General features: G+C 53.9%; 2 protein-coding genes across 3 annotated transcripts; one reads left to right on the forward strand and one right to left on the reverse strand.

Annotated features, from left to right (window-relative positions):
- Window positions 1-303: 303 nt before the first annotated feature.
- On the reverse strand, window positions 304-18,586 carry LOC306811314 (apoptosis-inducing factor 3-like). 2 transcript variants are annotated; one of them, XM_079324888.1, is made up of 20 exons: window positions 17,569-18,586; window positions 9,153-15,458; window positions 8,464-8,596; window positions 7,874-7,983; window positions 7,683-7,792; window positions 7,235-7,279; window positions 7,072-7,153; window positions 6,823-6,935; window positions 6,350-6,436; window positions 6,035-6,126; window positions 5,725-5,855; window positions 5,062-5,177; window positions 4,599-4,670; window positions 4,191-4,254; window positions 3,686-3,762; window positions 3,485-3,602; window positions 3,290-3,388; window positions 2,844-2,919; window positions 2,350-2,454; window positions 304-2,243 (listed from the first exon to the last, which is right to left on the reverse strand). In XM_079324888.1, the coding sequence occupies exons 3-20, from the start codon at window positions 8,523-8,525 to the stop codon at window positions 2,201-2,203; spliced, it is 1,602 nt and encodes a 533-aa protein (XP_079181014.1). In that variant the 5' UTR covers window positions 8,526-8,596; window positions 9,153-15,458; window positions 17,569-18,586; the 3' UTR covers window positions 304-2,200. The 2 variants fall into 2 exon arrangements, with proteins under 2 accessions (XP_079181014.1, XP_079181013.1); XM_079324887.1 differs by lacking the exon at window positions 17,569-18,586 and having other exon boundaries at window positions 7,683-7,983; window positions 8,464-9,157.
- TLCD2 (TLC domain containing 2) lies at window positions 15,858-19,947 on the forward strand. The gene is made up of 4 exons (XM_079324889.1): window positions 15,858-16,136; window positions 16,503-16,585; window positions 17,076-17,158; window positions 18,594-19,947. The coding sequence occupies exons 1-4, from the start codon at window positions 15,949-15,951 to the stop codon at window positions 18,966-18,968; spliced, it is 729 nt and encodes a 242-aa protein (XP_079181015.1). The 5' UTR covers window positions 15,858-15,948; the 3' UTR covers window positions 18,969-19,947.
- The last annotated feature ends 1,736 nt before the right edge of the window (window positions 19,948-21,683 follow it).

The following is a 21,683-nucleotide window of genomic DNA, read 5'->3' on the forward strand; positions in this document are numbered from 1 at the left end:
ACTCTGGGGTCTGCCAGTGGAGGGTTGATCCTTTGGTTACTTTGGGCTTGTCCTGAGCCAAAGGCTGGGCGTAGCCCACAGGTCTGACCTGCTGCTGAGCTCAGGATTAATCCCACAACATGCCAGGCAGTGGGATGGAGCCTGGGGAGAGGGCTGGCTCCACACCCACGCTGCCCTGGTGCTGGGGCCGGGCTGACTCAGGGCCGAGTCACGCGCGGCTCTGGACGGCTGTTCCCGGAGCCTCTGTCCCTGGGAGGCCATGCAGCACTGCCAGGGCTCCAGGTATTTGGAGCCAGCAGCACTCAGAGGGACTGTGGTGAACTTTATTTGGTTCTTCCACAGTCCAGGCTCTGGCTCGTTGGTGAACAGAAGCAGAAGACTGCCCTGGAAGGAATGTGGAAGCTGCTCTCCAGGGCTGGAGAAGCCCCTGCCCTGCACTGAGCCCAGGGAGCCTCTGCACCCCAGGTTTCCCTCAGGACTGCTGAGCCCACCAGCTCCCAGCTGCCTGGTGAATGGGAACCAGGGGAGTGTCCAGGCATTGCTGCTCAGGGCCTGCCAGGAGGAGCACAGCTCATCCCAGCTCCGAGGGCGGGCAGGGAGGAACAGCCCTGTGCTGAAATGTCTGCACAATCTCAACTTAATCTGCCTACCCAGCCTCCAGCTGCCCAAGGCAGGGCTGCTCCTAAACTTTGGCACCCAGCAAAGCACAGAAAGTGGCCTGGTGTCCATTAAGTGGTAGAAGTAGAATAAGTCTGCTGTCCTTGGGTCTTTCCTTCTTACATAAAGCTGCTGTGCTTGGTGTGTTCTTGCTGCTGGTTACAAGAAGCTGAGTTTCTTTGGGGTGGTTGTCACCCAGAGGGAGTGGGACTGCTGAATGCCCTTGGATCAATTCCTCCAGCTTGAGGCAGAGCCTGTCTCTTCCACCACAGCTGCCCTGCTGCAAGTCCATGCAAAACAGCTGGCACCTGCTCAGTGCCCAACACATCCTGGAGTGCATCAAGGGGCAGAAAGCCATGGTGGGAGGGTGGAGTGTGCCAGAGGGCAGGGAGGAGCAGCTGCTGGGCCATGCTTCCCCTCTTCTGCAGCACAGATTGATCTGTATGAGAGCTGTGTGCTCTATGTGCCTCACAAATCCAAGTGTTCCCTGTCATGAAGGAGCAACCTGTGCTGCTGGCTTGGGTAAAATGTGGCTCTCTCTGAGCAAAGAGTTGCCCTGGACAGAAGTACCAAACCTATGGGGTCAGGAAATGCAAAACATTGGAGTTCAGGTCAAAGTCATGTGTGAGGTGCCAGATGCTAAGTTTGGGTGTTTAGCACCAAAGCAGCACTGCAGTATCTCACCTGCTGAGCAGAGGGCTCTGGCTATCCCACACTTCATGTCAAACCACAGGGGATTTGGGCTGTCAGTGAGTGTCCCTATGGGAACTTGCCCAGATCCTGGGACTTACCCTTCCTCCAGCACAGCCCCATGTGACTGGTGAGTAAGTGCAAGGTTTCCTGTAGAAAGCACAGCCTTGCTTGCTGTTGCCTTGCAAAAATCTAGTAACTCTTTCCTCTAGCATCTGGCCACCTCCTCCAAGCATCCAGCATGCAGGGACGCAGCAGGAAAGGCTGGATCTGGGATTTCTCTGCCAGAGGCTGGCTGCTGGCTGTGGCAGCTAATGCAATATTCAAGATAGCAGTGACACTGCCAGCAGGTGCTGCTGGCTCAGAGGTCAGGTGGCATCCCTCTGTCCTTAGGGGCAGGGTATTCTGTGCAAGTTCCTGCTCACAGCCCACCTCATTCCCTGCTGGGAGAGCAGCTTGTCTCGGTCACAGCTCCCCTTGCTGGGAAAATGTGTTTTTGCAAAGGAGAAGGTCAGCGTGACCGGTGTGCTAAATGAGAGCTCTCTGCCCACAGGGAAGGAACAGGAGGAGCTGGTGGATCTCTGGCTGGTGCATCTGTGCATTTGTGGTGGCTGCTGCCAGCTCAGACCCTCAGCTGAGCCCCAGGCCATGGGCATCCTCCTCTCATCCAGCACAGCAGAACACCAGCTCTGCTGAGCTTTGCCCAGCACAAGTGGACAGCACAGGGCTGTCTGCAAGCACAAAATGAAGGTGGTGGGTTCAGCTTTGCTGATGGTTTTATTGTTCCAGAGTGGGAGGATGTGGAGCTATTAACACTTGGTTGTGAACCCCTCACAAGGGGCACACACCAAGCTTAGCTTTGTGCCAGTGAGGGGATGTTACCAATGTCACAGGCCCTGGAAACAAGAGAGAGGTTGGGGATTTACAGTGACTCCTCTTGGTTTTGTGTCTCTCAGTGGGCTCTGCTGACATGGGGAACAGCTCAGACAGGATATCACTTACTCTGCTTCTTCTTTGGAGATTTGTTTCCCCAAGTACAAAACTTCTGCAATCAGAGACACCATGGGGTCGCAGTTCAGGCTGGCAGCTGCAGTCACATGGCCATCCCTGAAACAGAAAGAGGAACAGTGTGGATCTTCTCAGTGCACATAGCTCAGCACAGCAGCATCCCATGGCACAGTGGCCAGGGAGCAGCTGTATTTCAGAGGGCTCAGGGCAGGGTGGCAGATTGCCTGGCACTGCTGGGAGCTGGGCACTGAGCCTGGGAGCAGTGGGGCAGAGGGAGAGATGTGTCCCAGGCTCTCTGCCCAGCTGGTGTCATCATTTCAGTTCATTCTCTTCTTCCCTGCCCTGCTTTGCTTTTCTCTGGTTCAGCACCCAGCAGCTGCCTTTAGTGCCCAGCCAGGAGATGTGGAGCCTCTGTGGGATCTCTGCAGGCTGTAAGGAAAGGACTGTGCCCTGTTTCCAGGGCATGGACTGGCCATGGATTCACTTACCTGATGTAAAAGATCAGGAATTTCTGTTGCTCCAGGCTGCCCTTCAAAACTGTGTCCGTGTATCCCTTCCCACAGCCTGTGAGAGAGAACCTGCTCAGGGAGCCCTGGCACCCATCCCACCTCAGAGCCAGAGTGGGGAGGGACAGAGGGGACAGTGACTGGGGTTGGAACAGGGCTGGGAGCAGACATGAAGGCAGAACAAGCAGAACTGACTTTGAGCCTCTCCTTGCTTTGGAGAGGAAAGTTCTTCCTCTGTGACCTCTAAGCCACAGGAGATCAGCAAAGAACAAGAGCTTTGGGGTCACCTCCAGGCCAAACTCACCATGGCAGCCAGTCCAGAGCTTGAGCTGCTTCAGGTGAACTCTGCAACCATGGTGTGTTTACAAGCCCCAGACCCCACTGGTGGGAAGAATTTCTTCTGTTTCCCCCTCCCTGCCCCTTCCTACCTGCATAGCGGATGCTTTTCCCAAGCAATGTGGTCCAGAAGTAAGGAACAGTGTGCAACTCCTTCCCTCTCTTCAGCATGTTTAACGCAGCACAGTGACCTGTGATGGACCAACACAGAAAATATTTTTCTTGCAGATTGTTCCCTGTGTCCTGCTGTCCCTTCTGTCCCATTCCCATCCCTAAGGGAGCCTCACCGTGGGCCTCAGCCACTTGCTGGTGGCGGATGCTGGAGCTGTCCCCACCCAGCAGTGCCACCGGGAAGGTGACAACATCCCCCGCAGCAAAAACATTCGGGATGTTCGTTTGCATGTGCTAATGGGACAACAAAAGGCAATTAGTGCAGTGATGAGAGGGAAAGGATGGGGTGTGAGCTGGGATACTCAGCTGGCACTCACCAGATTCACCAGGATGGCACCTTTGTCATCTCTGGCAATGGAGGTGCCCTTCAGAAACACTGAATTAGGGGTTGATCCTGTGGGGAGAGGAGCAGGGATGAAATGCAGCAAAACTCTGGAGGGACAGGGAGGAAATTTGGCCTCACAGCTCCTGTTCCTGCTTGGAGCAGTGACCTGTGCTTGGGCTGGTGCTGAGCCAGTGCAGGGGCAATAAAACCAGGGCCCAGGACACAGCATGCTCTGGTAACACAGCAGGGACCTGTGGAGCTCAGCAAGAGCCAAAGGATCAGTGAGAGTGTAACCAGCTCCTTTTCTCCTGCCAAGTGTGTGCTCATGGGCTGCTGACTTTTCCAGGTGTTTGGGGCCAAGAGGAAGGGCTGGATGATAACAGAGTGAGAAAGAAACTGCAGGGAATGGTGTGCTGGAAATGACTGTGATGCCCTGGGCTTGCTGGATTTTGTCCCCATTCCCAAAGCTGTTTCCCTCTCCCACTGGGGTCTCTTACCTATTCCCACCACTACCACATCTGCAGGGAGACTCGCCCCGTTGGCAAGAACAGCCTCTGTGACCTAGGAAAGAAGGAAGGATCATTCATAAAGAGTTAAAACCTCTGCCCTAATTCCCACAGCCTCCCTGCTGCTTTGCTCTTTGTTGTTGTCTTTTTTTCTTCCCCAGGTTTGGATCACCTTGTCCAAATAATGTGTGTTGCTGGGAATGTAAAAGAAAATCATGCTGTTGTCCCTGGGATAGGAACACTTACTGGTGTCCTTTGAGCCCAGAGCAGTGCTCAGTGAAAAGGAAGGGAGGGTCTAGACATGAGAGAGGAAAGCCTGATGTAGGGCTGGGTTATATCTCAACTTAGGCTTTTTTCCCCTAAAATTAGCAGTTCAGGGATCACAAAGGCATGACTGACCTTTCCATCCTTTCCTTTCAGCTCACAGGGTTCTGTTTTCATGTGGAACTTCACCCCTTTATTTTGCAGCATCTGAAAAAGACTGGTTTGAGTATTCATTAGGAAATTCCAGGCTATAAAAACAGCTGTACCCAGCCAAAAACCAGGCAGGCAGCTCTGCTGCTGCTCCAGGCTGCAGGGAGGTTCCATTTGTGTCCCTGGCTGCTGCAGGCAGCTTGGCAGCCTGGTTTTTGTCTGCAATCCTGGTCAGGACTGGTGTGTGAGGTGGGTTTGGGATGAAGAATTGTAGGGGGGAAGACTGGGAGCAGCTGTGTGTGCAGAGCTCCTGGGTGAGGACAGAGGCTGGGCATGCAGAGTTATGACTCAGCACAGGGGTGAGGTTTCCTGGGCTGATTGTGGATCCCTGGACTGCTTGGATATCCTGTGCTCTCCATCCCAGAAATCAGCCCCAGGTTTTCCTAACCTTCATGGCAACACCTCCAACCTGAGGACCCAGGGCATGCTGGTAAGGGAACTCTTCTCTTTCCACCACTGAGATGGTTCCAGCCTTGTCTGAGAGGAAAGCAGCCACCTCCATTCCTGCAAGGAAGAGGCATGCCCAAGGTAAGCCTGCTGCAAGCATGAACCTGCACCCTTGGAGCCTTCTCCCCTTCCAGGAGAACAAATCTGATGTGCTGCCAGCGCTGAACTGCTTTGCTATGCATTTCTGGGCTCAGGTATTTAGCTCCCCCCGTTCTTTGTTCTTGTGCACACAGACCTAGATATTAGGAGATGCAAAGAATAGCTCCTGGTTATGTACAAAATAACTCCCTTGCTGTTCCTTAGCTCCTTGCTTTCCCAATGCTTCTGGGGAATCCAGCTCCTCTGGAGGACAGTGACCTTTTCAAAAGGCACATTTCCCTCTGCCCATGTGTAGCAATTGTTTATAGCTCTCAAAGTTTCTGGCTATCAGAGGAAAGAATGAGTGTGTGCTGTGTAATACACACCCCCAGCAGCTCCAGGGAGGATCCCAGCTGGGTAGGAAAGGAACATCCCTTCCCTGAGGGCCTCTGGTTAATGTGAACACGAAACAGAAAGGGGTTTGAAGGCTCTCACTGATGGTGTGACACCCACTCCAGCCTGGTACCTATGAATGAAGCTCCTACAATCACCAGATTCTTCCCAGTTGCCAACTCCAAGATCTTCCTGGACTCTTCTGGAGTTTGGAGTGTATATATGTTCTGCAGCTCTGCACCTGGGACTTTGAGGAAACCAGAGCTGAAAGAGAAAGAATCCAGATGCATTTCATGATATGAATTAAACAGAAAGAATGAGAAGGGAGCACAAACCCTGTGTGATTCCATTCTGCCCTTTCATCTCATCTCCTACCTCCACCTCTACATCCCAGTGCTGTCCTGACTAAAATCCTGTGTGTGACAAACACCTGGTGCACTCACTGGCTGCCTGTTGCAATGAGCAGCTGGTGGTACTTCTGAGAGGACCCATCCATGAAGTGAACCTTCTGCTTCTGGAAATCCACTGACACTGCCTGCAGGAGAGAGGGGACACAGATCAGACAGGTACCTCTGATCCACTCTCTGTGTCTCAAGGCCTGTGTGCCTTGTTTCTGGGCACTGAGGTGAGATGAGGGGTGCTGGGATCCTCTCTCCCCTTCCCACAGGTCCATCCATGGATGTTCAGAGCAGTGTTACACCCTCCCCATGGCAGGAACAGGATCACCCACTGAGGACTGAGCTCAGCTGCTCTGGTACCTCTTTCTCTGTCCAGAACTCTATGCCCCGAGCCTCAAGGAATTCAGGTTTCCTCAGGTAGATGTCCTCAGCTTTCAAATTCATCTCCTGGAAATACAACAAAAATATGAAATGAAGCAATTTAGAGGCAGCAATTCTCCTGAAGTGTTTCTTGTGGAGTCAGTTTGTAAGAGAGCTGAATTTTTCATTAGTGAATCACAGCTCCCCACACTGCCCCACCCCTATCACCTTGTACCCACCTCAGAAAAATCATCAAACTTTAGTGGGAAGAACTCAATAAAAGGAGATAAAAACATCAGTTTATGTTGACTCTGATCAAAGGGAGAAAAAAGATGTTTTCCTGGAAATAACAGCCCTATTCCTTTTGGATGCCTCAGCACTCCTGCTTTGCTCACTCCATTGCTCCTGGCCCTGAGTGTGGCACAGGGCACACGTGGTGCCCAGGCACAGTCCTGCCCTTGTCACACACAGACCTTGCTCAGTTTGGACTTGTCATAGGGAACGTGCTTCTCATTGGTGGCCATGATGATCCTGCCAGTGAATCCCTCCTGGCGAAGAGTCTCTGCACACACCAGGGCAGCCACACCTACAAGAGATGCTCATCTCAGCCCTCTGACACGGCACTGAGGAGGAGGAGGAGGAGGAGGAGCAGGTCAGTCCTCCCTGGAGAGGAGAGTGGCAGCTCCCAGCTGAGAGGGCAGAGCTCAGATCCCTTCACTGACCTCCCCCCAGCAGCAGCATCGTGTTCCTGTTGAGGAGGCACCTCCTGCTTGTGTCCTTCACCCTCAGACTGCTTTCCAGGTCCTGCAACAAAATGCAAAATGCTCAAGTCACACACAACCCAGGGCACTGCCTGTGCTCAGTGACAGCAGGTAAGGTCTGTACCTTCTTTTTTGCTGTGATAAACACCCTTCCATCTTCCACTGTTACCTGAAGGAGAGAAAGGAAATGTTTTTTAAATGCTGCATCCCTGAGACTGTGGTAGGAGCTCTCCTGGAAGATCCTGGTCCAGTGATCTGTCTCTGATCTCGGATATCACGTGGTGCTGAGGAGCTCATGAGCTTTTCTCCTCATCCTAAGAGCACTGAGGAAGAGCTGTAAATCCTCTTTTTCTTTCCAAAAGCACTTGTGCTGGCTCTGAGGAATACCAGGATCTATGGCATCACCTTTGATTAAAAGGAGCTTTAGGGCAGGGAGTTACATAATCCCAAAAAATCATCCCAAGAATCATCCCTTGTGCTGGAGCTCTGAGTGACAGAGCTGTGGTCAGGGCAGGGGGCTTGTGACAGAGAGTGAAAGTGAGAGGCAAATAGATGGGAGGACAAGAAGTCACCTTAAAGCAGGAGATACAGTCCAGAGCAGGGTATTCCTCAATGTCTCCAGTCCTGATGTTAAAGCAGGCCCCGTGCCAGGGGCAGCGCAGCCTCTCCCCTCTCAAAACCCCTGCAAGAGAACCCCCCAAGCTGGGCAGTGACAACCAACCTCCCCAAAATGGGCTTTTCCCCTTCCCCAAGCTGGGGTTACCTTTGCTCAGCGGGGCACCATAGTGGGGACATTTGCTGCCAAGAGCACGGAATTCCTTCCTGTTCCTCACCAGCAGCACTGGGTACCCGGCCACCATCACCTCCAGGAGCCTGGGGAGAGGGGCAGAGTTGGGCACAGAACCACCCAAATCCCCACCATCACCTCCAGGAGCCTGGGGAGAGGTGCAGAGGTGGAACAGAACCACCCAAATCCTCACCATCACCCCCAGGAGCCTGGGGAGAGGTGCAGAGGTGGAACAGAACCACCCAAATCCCCACCATCACCTCCAGGAGCCTGGGGAGAGGTGCAGAGGTGGAACAGAACCACCCAAATCCCCACCATCACCTCCAGGAGCCTGGGGAGAGGTGAGCACAGAACCACCCAAATCTCCACCATCACCCCCAGGAGCCTGGGGAGAGGTGCAGAGGTGGAAGAGAACCACCCAAATCTCCACCATCACCCCCAGGAGCCTGGGGAGAGGGGCAGAGTTGGGCACAGAACCACCCAAATCCCCACCATCACCTCCAGGAGCCTGGGGAGAGGTGAGCACAGAACCACCCAAATCCTCACCATCACCCCCAGGCACTCACTGTCCATCCCCAACGTCATCCTCCCTGCAGACCTCTTCAGTGATGGTGTCTTCACTGTCCATGCTGGGAGCTGATCAATGCCAGGCACTCAAAGGATCCCAAATTTTTGATGAAGCAGCAAAATGACCTTCAGCTGATGGAAAACACTCATTTTTTTAAGTTTGTGTCCAAACACAACACCCATTCCTCTGCCCTTTTCTCCTCTGAATGAACCCACTTCTCCTTTCCAGCCCTGTGTCCCACTGAACTCAGCTGCAGCTCAGGGTGAGTGAGTAGATGTGATTAGTGGCTCTTGTAAACAAATACAATTATTTATGGGGAGGTGCTGCTGCCACAGCCCATGTCTCCCTCAAATTGGGTCTAAAGAGATGCTTCAGCCTCTCCAAAGCCTCTCCAACATTTGTGCAGAGATGTTATTAGTGATAATTGCCCTGAAAGCACTAATCCCCACCCAAAATGCCTCCTGGGCTAGAAAACAGCCAACCCCCATGGTCCTTAGTCTCTTCCTGCCTTAGCAGTCATTGAGAGGCTGATTAGGAATCTCCCTCTCTATTTTGGAGGGGAAAAAGCAAGAAATGGAGCAGGGAAAGGCAGGTTTTGGTGCAGGGTGGTGACTTCTTCCTGCAAATCATCCTTGCACCACTTCCCCAATCCCAGGTTCTTTAGGAGAAGCATTGGTGGGTACTCACCTGGTCCTGCCAGGGGGGTTCAGGCACCTATCCTCCAGGTCAGAGAGCCACCACTGCTTCTGTCTGTGACTTTCTCCTGTGAGGTGACACCCTGGTGTCTCACCACAGGTGCCCTCCCTGCTGCCAGCCCACGGCTGGTGATGCTCTTCCCAAGTTGCACAACGTTCCCATCCATCAAGAGATGCAGCTCCTAGAAGCTGAGCCTGCCAGGGAGTTTTATCTGATTTCTGCAACTGACCTGGACCTAATTAATGGTATTTTGCTGGCGTTTAGGGTTGCAAAAGAATTGAGGGCACATAGGAATTATGGCACAGGTGTGGTGCCATATAGGTGTGCTGCGTTGCAGGCAGTGTGACCAGAAACTCAACAGGATTCAGTGATATCCCATGGTCCCTTCCCACTGCCCCTTTTCGTGGTGGAAAACCCTCCAGCTCAACACAAGGTATTTTTACAGCACTTTGGAATGACATTGCTACTTTTTATATATTTTAGCAATGCTCAAAATTCTTTAATTTGATTTTTTAGTAGGATTTTTCTCCATTGGTTTTAAGGAACATGAAGTTTTCAGCAGCTCTGCATGTGCCTCACATCCCAGCTCTGCCCCTGGTTCAGTCACTGATGTCCAGGCACATGATCTCATCATCCCTTGGCCCGTGAAGGATGCCATGGAGCATGGTGCTGCTTGCTGGGCTATTTTTACAACAAAGTGGGGGTTGCAAAAAACCGGGAGTAACACCTACACTGTTTGTGTCTCCTCTTGTTCTTATCGCTATTTCACAGTCAATATGTTTCACAACTTAAAATATGCTTCAAAAATTAAGGGGGGGGGAAAAGTTCCCAACAGCCTGCTTCCATCATCTCCCTTGCAGAACAGGAGATCAGCTCCCTGCCAGCAGCACATTCCCAAATCCAGCAGCAAGGGGGATAAAAATCCTCTGGTGGGTATCACCTGGAGAGGAAGGCACATGCAGAATGCTGGATGAGTACAGGTTGGATTATTTAGGAAGCAGTTCTATTCATGGGACCCCCCAAGGCATGAGCACCCCTTCCTTCAGAGCAGGACACTGCTGGGTCTGGACAATCCTGGCCCACGGGCTCTGCACACCCACGATGGGCACAGGAATGAGGGATTTTCTCACAGCACCAATGAGCAGCTTCTGGGCTCTGCCCTCCTGGCCAGGAGCCGGAATGTGAAGCAATTTGGCTGCCAAACGTCCGTATTTAAACTCTCTGTAATTATTCCCCAGAAGCGCGTTCCCACGTGGAGGAGCAGCAGCCCTCCCCGAGCGTTCTCTGACTCAGCAGAAATCGCTGGAAAATGTTTGCTCAGGGATGGAAACCTGCAGGGAGCAGGCAAAGGGGCAGGCACAGAGGTGTGCAGCTTTGGGATGAGGCAGGTGGAGCTTGATGCTGTGCAGGGACATTTGCAGTGCAGGGCTGAGCAGCAGATTCGGCTGATGGATGCTGGTGGAGGCAGCCGAGCACCCAGGAAAGGACAAAACAAAATGCCTGACAGAGGCAAAGACGATAGAATGGGTATTAAAAAGCTGATAGACAAAGGATACAAAGTGGGAAAGGACACTGGATGTCAGAGAGAAGATTGCTGCAGGGATGTCAGTGTGTGTCAGGAACACACAACGTGCCCTTGAGGGACTGGGATGGGATTAGAGGCATATTTTCAGGATGATGCTCTGTAAACATCTTCTGGCCCTTTTTAGGTAAACTAGAGGTGGTTAATCAGAGGGTTTTAGACCTTTGCTTGTAGCACAAATCAGGATTAAACATAGGGAGGAAGAGAGGAAAAGGAAGTGGTGCCCTCAACCACAAATGAGCCCAGGTGGGCATCAGACATCTCTGAGCAGATCTGCCACCCACGTTGGTGCTGACTCACACGAGCTGCTGAGCTGACCTTGGATTTTATTAGATACCTTCACTTCTGCTGTGTCTCCCCGGTGCTGCTGGCCCTCCAGAAAACTTGAGTTTAGAGGCAAGGATTTAAGGGATGTAACTTTCTTGCCTTCAAGTCCCTACCACCATCAGCTGGAGTAGCACATTTTTTCAAGCATGGTTATGTGGATTCATCTTTTTCCCACCTTTTTCTCAGCTCGCCCAGCTCAGGGCCCTTCCCTGCTCTACCAGACCCACTGATTTTAACAAGCAGCACCCACGGAGTCAAATCATAGGAAAACTGCTCAGCTGCAGGAAGAGGAAGTGAGGTGAAACCTGCAGCAGAGCTGAAGTGATTAATGGGGCACTGCTCTCAGAACAGCTTGGTTTGTGATATTAATAACGAGAGAATTCAGGAGGGAACCTAACCTGTTCCAAGCTGCAGAGCCAGCAGCAGCAGGAGATGCAGTGGGGAAGCTCCTGTGCTTGTATTTGTAAAACAAGAGGAATTGAGTGGGCTGAGAGGATGTGATGCTGAACTGGCTGTAGGGGATGGGATGTGCTTCCACCTTGGAGAATTCATTTTTAACCTGTCTGAAATGCAAAAAACCCCCATGTAGTCACAAATGCATCGTGATGTCAACATAAAGCACATGCATATTCATCCAAAATTACTTAAGCTTGAGACTGGTGAATTAAACAGGGAAAAAAAAAAAATGTTTATCCCACAAGGGAAGAAGACGAGGAAAAGGAAATATTTAGTGGGAATGAATTTGCTTACAGGGTAAGAATAATTATATGTGGCATTTCACATTTTCTTCCTAAGCATTCATGTCTGGTGATGGTGAGAGATGGGATGCAAGCCTGGCAGACACCTGGCACCACTTCACAGTGAACACTGGGAAAGGAAAGAAGGAACCTGAAACCTTACAAATAGCAGGACATCAACAGTTCAGAAAGTCAAAACATTTGGGGCATGGCAGCTGCTGAAAGCAGAGGAGACCTGCCCATGCTGCTGTGCTTGAAAGGGATTTGCCAGTCAATGGAATTTTTTTTATCCCATGGCTTACCTGTGCAGCTGGAGTGAGGAGAGAGCACATCCTTCATGCCACTGGTTTATGACAGATGGTCCAGCCCAAGCCCTGGAGCAACAGCTGACCCTGCAGCATCCTTAGGGACACTCTGCAGTCAACACAGGTTTTTCCAATAAATCTCTTGTGCCAAGTCCTGAGGGGAAAAAATATCCTTCCAGTCCTGGGAAAAAGGAAAAAGGCCAAAAGAAGAGCATCCAGATCAACCTGCCCCGAGGTCATTTATGATGTGGGCAAAGCAGGCTCTGCCTGGGTGGTTTGGGAACATTGCCACATGCCAGGCAGCTGCTGTGCCCAGTCTGCAACTGGTATCTGGCACCAAAACATGCTGGTTCTAGGAAGCTCCTAGGAGATACTGTATTCCAGGAATGATCTCAGGAAGGATGAGCAGCCTGGGCAGCAGAACACCTGCAGGGCTGGTCAAAACACTGTGGGGTGGAAGGAAAATCCCTCCCTCAGGAGTGAGAGCTTGCTGACCTGGCCAAGGTAAATGGGCAGGCTGTGGTGCAAGTGCATCTGGCTCATCCTCTGCCAGACAAGTTCAAGTTTTGAGGTCAGTGGTAAAGTGCTGCACGTTTTGGCTTTTCTTGCCTTAAATTCTGGAGCTGCTCACCACACTCACAGAGACTGAAATCCCTTTCTCCCCTGTCCACAGCAAGTTCTACCTGGAGAATATCCAGCTTCCACATCAGGAAGGTGTTCCTGGCTGGAAGGGGTGGATGTTCAAGTTTGAATTGATTTCAACTCTCTCCACAGCTGCCTCTGCAATGTCTGGGCATGCTTTGCCATGCAGAACCTGCATTTTGCACAGTAGATCCTTTCATAAGTGTGGAGTTCCAGACTTCCTGAATGGAGATGTGGATATATAAAGCATTCCTACATCATCTGACTTCTTATGGCCTAAGCAGACAGAGCGGTGACACAGTTTAGAGAAGGATGGAGACATCAGCTAATTAAAGTTTGGAAGCCAAGCTGCTTGATTTGTTTTGAGCCCTTGGACTCCTCAGATTACTTCAGGTGTGAGCCAGGTCTGGCATTAGGTGAGCAGATGGGTTTTATGACTCCCTGGATGCAAAGAGGCAGATTAAGGGAGGGAAGCTTTGCAAAAACAGGAGCATGACTTGTGCCTGGCTGCCACATCTGTTGGCTCCAGTGAATCCTCTGTGGCATTTGGGAGCAGAGTGGGCTCCTCCTTAAATAAGGGATGGTGAAAGTGAAAAAGCACACACAAACCCCCACCCAGGAGTAGTTGGGGAGCACCTGGAGGGGGACACAGTTCATCTGGCAGAATTCCTGTGATGGATAGCCAGATTTTTATTGTGGAAAATGGGTTATATCCCTCAGATCTGCTGCAGAGAAACTCCAGCCCGGGAAAGGGAGACAAAAACAATTGTCTAGCTATTGAATAATTCTGTACCCTCGATTTACACCCCGGCCGCTGCTGGAAAGTCCCCACTATGGGATTTGCTGTGGCATTATGGGATGGACCTGGGCATGTCCTTGCTCTGGTATCTGCAAGGAGTCCCCTGCCCTGCTGGGAGCAGGCACCGGCAGCCGCCCAGCACCAGGCTGAGCTGCCTCTCCGCAGAAAATGAGGTCGTTTTGGGACAGTCGGAAAACTTCTGGAAATCTGGGTGAAAAAGGCAGTATCTCCAAATAAGGTGGGAATGAGGAATCCCATCGGATCGCGCTTCCAGCTCTCCAGCGGGCGTGCAGGGACCTCTTGTGGCAGCAGCGCCCGAGAGCTCCTGTCCCCGCTCTTCCTTTCGGGTTCTTTTGGGACAAGCCTGGCCCCCGAGCCTGCGGCGTGTGGTTGAATATTTGGCCTGATCTGGTGTCAAGGGACTTGTTTGTAACTGGGCTTGGGAGTCTCCAGTTCCAAAATCGCCCCCGGTTAATGCCATTGCTGCAGAGGAAGGAAGACAAGGAGAAAAGGCTGGAATTAGGGTTTTAAGAAATTACGTCTCAATGGGAAGGCTTGGTTAAATTAAATGAAATCTGGGCTAAAATGACCCAAAAAGTAGTTTATATGTAACTGTTGGTAGTGCTGTAGCAATGGGATCAAAGTCCTTGAACCAGAGGCTCAATTAATCACGGCTTAAATTCCTCCCAGGCAGAAGTGGAAGGTAAAAGCTCTCCAGCCTCCAGAAATATTTTAACTATTCCTGTCCTCCAGCCTGGCTGAATGTTCATCTTTAGGATAAACACAAATGGAGGAGCCCCCGGGAAACTGGGCTGGACTTGCAGACATTCCACGGTCTGAGATTTTCCCTGCAGGCAGGTGAAGGGCAGAATTGTCACTAGGGAACGGGGTAGTCAAGATTTTTTGAGGCTAAAACACCACAGATGACTTCTCATTCGGAAACCGGCTCTGTGCAATTTTATACTCAATTAATTGTTAAATGATTTTTCTCCTCAGTGCCCTGAGCAGCCCAGCACGTCTCCAAGGCATGTCTCTCTTTCCTCAGCACATCTTATGCCGAACAAAAATGTCTTTGCATTTGGTCTTCTCAGTAACAGATTAGCCTGAGTGATCCTTTCAGTCCTAATACACGAGATTATTTTAAATCCCCTGAGCACTCAGGGCTGCCTATTACTTCAGGCAGTGTCTCCCTGCCACGTAACTGTTATGAAAGTACATTGTCTTGCCTGGCTTTTAAGCAAATTTGTGCAGCATGAACAGATGCTTTTTTACCAGTTGGGACTATCACAGAAACACAGAACCGTTTAGGTTGGAAAAGAACCTCGCCCATATCCCAATTTGATTTAATCGCTCGGCATCCCTTCCATCAGCGTGTATTTGATGTTTTTGTGTCCATCACCCCAAAGCCAGGACAGCAATTAACAGCTCAAGGCTCCACACGCCTCTGTTTCAGCGAAGAGGAAGTCGAAGATTTCATCCAAAATTAATACCTCAAAGGAGAGGTGGAGTTTGACATTAATCGGTGTGTACACGGTGACTCAGCCCGGCGGCAGAAGGGGAAGCGAGGGCTGTGCAGCAGCTTCTGCTGGAGACATCAAAAAGCAACAAGGGAGCGATCAAATTACGGGAAGCTGGAAAAGCAGCGTAGTTGAAGGGTAGAACTAAAATTGTGGCTACGGGGTTGTGAATTTCCACAACCTCCAGACAGCAGAACTGGGGTATCGCAGACATCGGGGAGCTTCTCTAGGGACCAGACACGGGACAGGGGGGTGAGGGATAACAGTGCTGTGGGCAGAGCAGTTTTAATGGAGGCAATCAGATGATTTTCCGTCCTTGAGTGGGATCAGCCCCGGTGGTGCGGTCTGGGGTGTCCTGACCCGGGGTGAGCGGCGGCTTGGAGAGCTCCTGCCCAAGGAAACAACTACGGTGACGGGCACCACCTGCCGGGGATGCTTTGGGGTGAAGGACCACCGGCCGCAGCACTGATGGGAGAGGCGTTCGGCCAGCCGGTGCCACCTCCGGGGAACGAGGGAAGCGCCCCAGTCCCGTCCCCGCTCCGTGCCGCGCTCTCAGCCGGCTGCGGGCTGGCGCCGCTTGTGCCGTGCGATGCCGGGGAGGGCGGATACATCCCCGGGGATCAATTCCCGGTCTCCCGCTCCCCGTGTCCCACGCCCCGACGCGGAGCGCTGCCGCTGCGTGTCCGCACCCCCTTGGCCCTTCCCCTCGGGGGTGATGCTCGCTGTGCCCCCGGCCGGGCGATGCGCCCCGCGGGCGGGGCAGGGCGGTGCCGGCGGGGCGGTGCCGGTGCCCGGGGCGGTGCCGGTGCCCAGGGCGGGCCCCGGGGTTGGGCGAGGCGGAGCCCGTCGGGTCCCATGGGAGCCCGGCGGGCCGGTGGATGCCCATGGCTTTCAGCCCGGGGCTGCTGGTGGTGGCCGGTTCCTTCGCCGCTTTCCGCCTGCTGAACCGGGGGCTGGAGCGGCTCGTGCCGCCGCCGCCCTCGGCCCGGCACAAGCGCTGGAAGTGGCGCAACATCTGGACATCGCTGGCGCACAGCGTGCTCAGCGGCGGCGGGGCGCTGGCCGGGTGAGCGGCACCGCGGGATGCAGCGGGGACCGGGACACTGGGAGGGAATGGGGACGTCGAGGGAACCCGACGGGAACGGGCAGCCAAGGGGGCGCTAAAGGAAATGGGGGTGTCGGGGACCCTGGGGAGTGTGAGGACCTGCAGACTGGGGGGCACTGAGAGAAGGAGGAAGGTCCGAGGGACAGGGAGGCACCAGGGGATGGGGAGACTCCAGGGAAAACAGGAGGAGAGGGGTGGCTGTAGGTGGAGCAGGGCAACAGGAGATCTTCGGGGAGGGTGGGCAGCACCAGGTGGGTACTGAGGACACCGGGAGGGAACTGGGGAACAGGAGGCACTGCCCGGCACTCACAGCCTCTCTCCCTGCAGGTTCTACCTCCACCCCGAGCTGTCACACGACCTGGTGAGCAAACACCCGCCCGGGGCGCACAGCCTGGTCGCCGTGTCTGTAGGTGAGGTGTGGCCATGGACTGTCCCCTGTTCTGTCCCCCGAGGGGTCTTCACGGGCTCGTCGGTGCCTGACACCGGCCCTCGAGCCATGTCGCGATGTCTCAGGCACCTCAAACAATCGCCCTATTCTTGGCAAAGGACAGTGGCTCCTTTCTGTCCCACGCACCCGCAGCCAGGAGGTACTGGGCACCGGGCTGCCCTCCACCGCCCTCGGGGGGAGCCGGGCCCGAGGAGTCCCAAAAGTGCCCACATGGGGCTGGTGCAGTTAATTGGTGCCTCTGCCTGGGAGCACGTCCTGCAGAGTGGTTGCAAAAGGGACCCAAACCACACCAATTTCCTTCTGCTGTATGTGACTCCCCACCCACACAGTTGTGACCATCACTTCCCTGGGGGGGCTGCCCAGCTCAGTCAGGTGCAGAGCCCACTGGGGCAGGGGGGATTCGTTGGCACAACCATTCCTGACCTTTTTGTTCATGGACTCCTCAATCCCAGGCTATTTCCTCGAAGACTTTGTGGATATGTTGTGCAATCAGAAACTTCATCAGTCCTGGGAGCTGCTCTTTCATCACTCTGTGGTGAGTGCACCAGCACTAGTACCACCAGGGAGGCTGGGGATGGGGGACACCAGTGGGGCTCCTGCTGTTGTTTGTGTGGGTGTTTGCTGCCTGCTACAAAGTCTGATTTTATTTCCTGGGGAGACAAGCACAGACAGCAGGGCCAGGAGCTCCTCTTGGTCCTGCAGGACTCTACTCTTAGAGGGTCTGCAGAAAGGCACCCAAAGATGAGGTAAGAAAAAAAACATGTACACAGAGTATGGGGGCAGAGGGCTGATCCACAACAGTGTCACTGTCAGCACTGACCCAGCTGTCCCCTCTGGCACGGTGAGCATCTCACCTCCTGTGGCTCTTGCCCTCTTGAGCACTTGCCAGGAAGGGCTGCACACCCCTCCCATCCACCTCCTGCTCCCCAGGTGCTTTCCTCTCACCTGGGGCTGGTGTGGCTGGAGCAGCTGTGGTGCAGGATCCCCACTCCAGTGCCTTTTGCCTGTCTTGCTGTGCCCTGTGTGGGTTTCTCTGACCTCCTCTGATGTCCAAGTGCTGGAGTGTTTTACCCAACCAAATCGATTTTGTAATGCTGAGACTGTGGGTGCTGCAGGGCAGGGGTGTGGCACAGTCTGAAGCTGACAGAGATGCTGCAGGGTTCAGGGGAGGCTCAGGGGTGTGCAGGGCCTGGGGAGGGGGACAGTGCTGGCACTCACCTGGGATGAGACAGGGTAGTCAGACCTGCTCTGTCAGTGAGCCCTGGGGCTCTGCTGGCTGCTGCTGGTGAGCCAAAAGTTCATCTCCACAATAGAGCTAATTCAAGCCAAGACAGTGACTTAACAAGCAGGGAGCAGATAATCTCATTACAGAGCCCATACAGAGAACAGTATTAATGGCATAAACCAAAGAAAGGACTGAGTGTGCTGAAGCGTGGGCAGGCAGAGCCTGTCCCCCTGCCTGGCAGGGAGGGTGTGGGGCAGGAACCCTGTCCCAAACAGCCCCATCCTCTGCTGCAGCAGCAGCCCCAGAGTGCTTCAGGGGGCTCTCTGATACACCAAAGCCACCTAATCCCTGCAGGGTGCCTGCTGGGGAGAATCCCTGAGCCAGCAGCAGCCGTAGCCCTGGGCTACAGTCTCCCTTCCTGTCCATTCACTGTGTGTGGAAAAACTTGCTGGGCCACAGCCGGCTGCATTCCCCAGGCCTCAGCAGCAGGGTTAGGTCAGGCTGCTTTGTCTCCTCAGCCAGAGAGTTGTTTCCTTCTCTTCCCACTGAACAAAAAAACCCACTCAGGTTTCATGCAATGGTGAGGAGGTGCCAGAGGCTGCAATGCTGCAGGGATGACCGGTGTTTTGGCACTGCTCTGATGATCCTTTCCACCTCTGCTCCATGCTGTGCCCAAGTGTGGAGGGTTTTAGCTCACAGCAGCTGAGAGCCCCTGGGCTCAGCCTCTCTTCTCCCTCCTTCCCAGGTGATCATCTGCTTTGGTATTGCTGTGCTGCTCCACCAGTACGTGGGCTTCGCCCTCGTGGCTTTACTGGTGGAGATCAATTCCATCTTCCTGCACCTGCGGCAGATCCTGCTCATGGCCAACCTGGTGCACACCACCTGCTACCGCCTCAACAGCCTCATCAACCTGGGCACCTACGTGGTGTTCCGCATGGCCACGCTGGCCTGGATGTCGCGCTGGCTCTTCCTCAATCGCCACAACGTGCCCCCCGCCGCCCACGCCGTGGGCACGCTGGGCATGGCAATCATGACCCCCATGAACATCGTCCTCCTCTACCGCCTGCTGCGGAGTGACTTCCTCAAATCCAGAGGGGACGTGCGGCGGGAGGAGGAATAGCTCCCTCCCCTGGGAGGGGGGTAGTTCCAAGCCCATGGAGCGAGTGGAGGGTGAACGTGGCTGTTTCAGTACCTTGCGAGGAGGGGCTGCACTAACAGAGCATCCAGGCTTTTCTTGTGGCTCAAGATCCTGGGCCCTGCACAGCAGAGGAGGTGCTCGTGGACCAGGCACTGTGGCTTTGCTCCCCAAACACTTTTGGATGATGTGGTTGGACGATTGGGAACTGCTCCCTGAGGCACCACTGAGATGAGAAGGGGGCAGAGCAGCACAGTTTCCCCACTGTTCTTCCAGATATCCCGACATCACGGGGTGTTTCCAGCCCCTTTGGTGCTGCAGCCCCCAGAGTCCCATCAGCCCCGGGACACTGAGTTCTCTGTGGCATCTCCTATGGGAACACCACCAGCAAGACAGCTCCAAGGCTTTGCCTTCGAGGTGATGGTCAGTAAAACCAAACCCTGCACTGATGAGCCCTGCCTGAGGAGATTGTCCCAGGCTGAGACCTGGCTGGGGGCAGCTGCCCACTGTGGGGTGCAGGTCAGGGGCAGCCCCAACCTCTCCTGACAACTGGAGCTTTTCCCGTGTTTTTTTTGTCCCCAGATCATTTAAGTGCCCATAAATGAGCGTGGGAGAGCACGAGTGGCTGGCAGGAGGATGCTGTGTGATGGTCACTTCCCACAGATGTGGGGTTTTCAGGCACCTTTTAGGATTCAGACACCTGCTAGGAAAGCCAGGTTGTGCTGCAGAGCCCAGTGTAATGCTCTCACCCAGCAGCAAAGGCTCTTACTAACACGAGCTTTTAATAAATGGCTGCAAATGAAGTGGCTTGAGGGGGAAGGACTGAGAGGGGACAAAAGGACTCAGCATCCCAGCCCACTCTGGGGGTGCCACTGCTTAGCACAGTCCTTACCCTGTGTCCCCTTGCCATGGAGTGAAAATACACTGCACACTGGCACACTGTTACCTCTCTTCTTGTTTTTTTTTTTCCTCACCCCTCTCCTTTCTGTGGAAGAAGATGGTTTATAAATGTTTTTCTACTCCACGTTTCCTTTTCCTCACTGATTCTCACACACTGGACTGTTTCCCAGCAGCCCAGCACTGTGTATGTAACAGGATCATCCCACTTGCAGTTACGTGACCCAGTCTGGAGAAATCCACTGGGTCAGTCACGTTCCCTTTGTGTGGCAAATACGCTTTAACACAAAATCTCTCCCTTAGTTTGACCAGCTCAGGGACAGGCTGGAGCAAGGCACTGCTCAGAGAGGGTAGCATGTGTTTTGTGGATGGAGACACATTTCTGCTGGGCAGGGAAAATTGAATGATGTGAGGCTGGAGACAATGTGTAGCCAAAGCTGCTTAGGTTTCTATTTGTGGAGAGCAGGGAAGCTTCCAGGTGCTGGGCACAACTACTCCAGGTTTGGGTATGTCACCTCAAGCAGTGTTCAAGTGCCTGTGTGCCCCTCACATCTCCCAGCTGGAGCAGAACTGTCACCCAGGGCTTTCTCTTTGGACTGATCTATGCATTCCAAATTTTGCAGGAGCTGCTCCACTGATCCTTGCCCTTAGCACAGCCTCTGCATCCTCCAAAAACGCTGCCTCTGCTCTGCAGCCTCTGCCCACAGCCGGGAGGTTGCTCAAGGCCTGGATTGTGTTCCCACATTCCTGCTGTCACGTGGATGTCCTGTACCCTGGGCACGTGGGGCTGGGGCCAGGGGAGCCTGGTTTGGGTGCCTCTTAATCTGCTGTGATTTTCCCACAGGGCTAAGGTGGGATAAGCTGTGGCTTTGCAGGTCACTGAGGTCGGAGGTGAGGATGCCCCGTGCTTGTCCATCCCAATGGAAAGTGCCACAGCCTTGGTATGAAAGGTTTTGGGAAGGACTCATCTCTCTATTCCCACCATATGAGGGACCACAGGGCTGGAAGGAGCATCTCCATCAGGGAATTAATTGCTGGGGAGCAATGCCCCAGCCTGCCACCCTATCACCCTCACTCCAGCCCCATCCAAAATCCCTCCAGAACAAACCCCTCTCCCCATGGGAGCCCCTACCCTGGCAAAACCCTAAGGCAAGAGCCTGCCTGGCTGCTGACAACACATTGAACTCACCTACAGCGAGCTGGACTTCACGTTTCCACAGATGCTGGGCAAGCACTGAGGGTTGGGGGGCACCTGTTGGAGTCAGTGAGTCAGGTCTAAGAACCCCACACGCACCTATGCTCCTGGAGAGAGGCAGGAAGGGGGCAATGAGGTGGGCGGCTACTTGCTGGAGGATTAGGGGCCACAGTGTGGGGCCATAGGGGGAGTGCTGAGGGTGAGGCATCACTGGGGAGCAGCATCCCCCTGCCAGCCTGGGGCACGGGATGAGATGGCTCAGCCCCACTGAGGGGATGCCCAGGCTCTGTGGGTGATGTCCCCGCTCTGCTCCACAGAGAGAGAGGGGACATCAGTGTGATGAGTCCGGGATAAGTCCATTATGTCCCCCTGAGGGGCCCCCCAGCCGTACCACCCTTCGGGACGGGGGGGGGGGGGACAACCGGCCCGGGGCGCCCCCTACAGCCGCGAGGAGTGAGCTGCGCCGGGCTCTGTCCAATCAGAGGCGGCGCCGCGCTGTCACCGCCGCCCTTCTCCGCCAATGGGAAGCAGCGGAGGGCGGGACCGGGGAAAGCGGGACACCACCCGGAAAGTGCACCAGACACAACTTCCTTCCCTCTTCCGCCCCC

The sequence above is a fragment of the Erithacus rubecula genome (assembly GCF_903797595.1).
Source record: "Erithacus rubecula genome assembly, chromosome: 22".
Lineage (NCBI taxonomy): Eukaryota > Metazoa > Chordata > Aves > Passeriformes > Muscicapidae > Erithacus > Erithacus rubecula.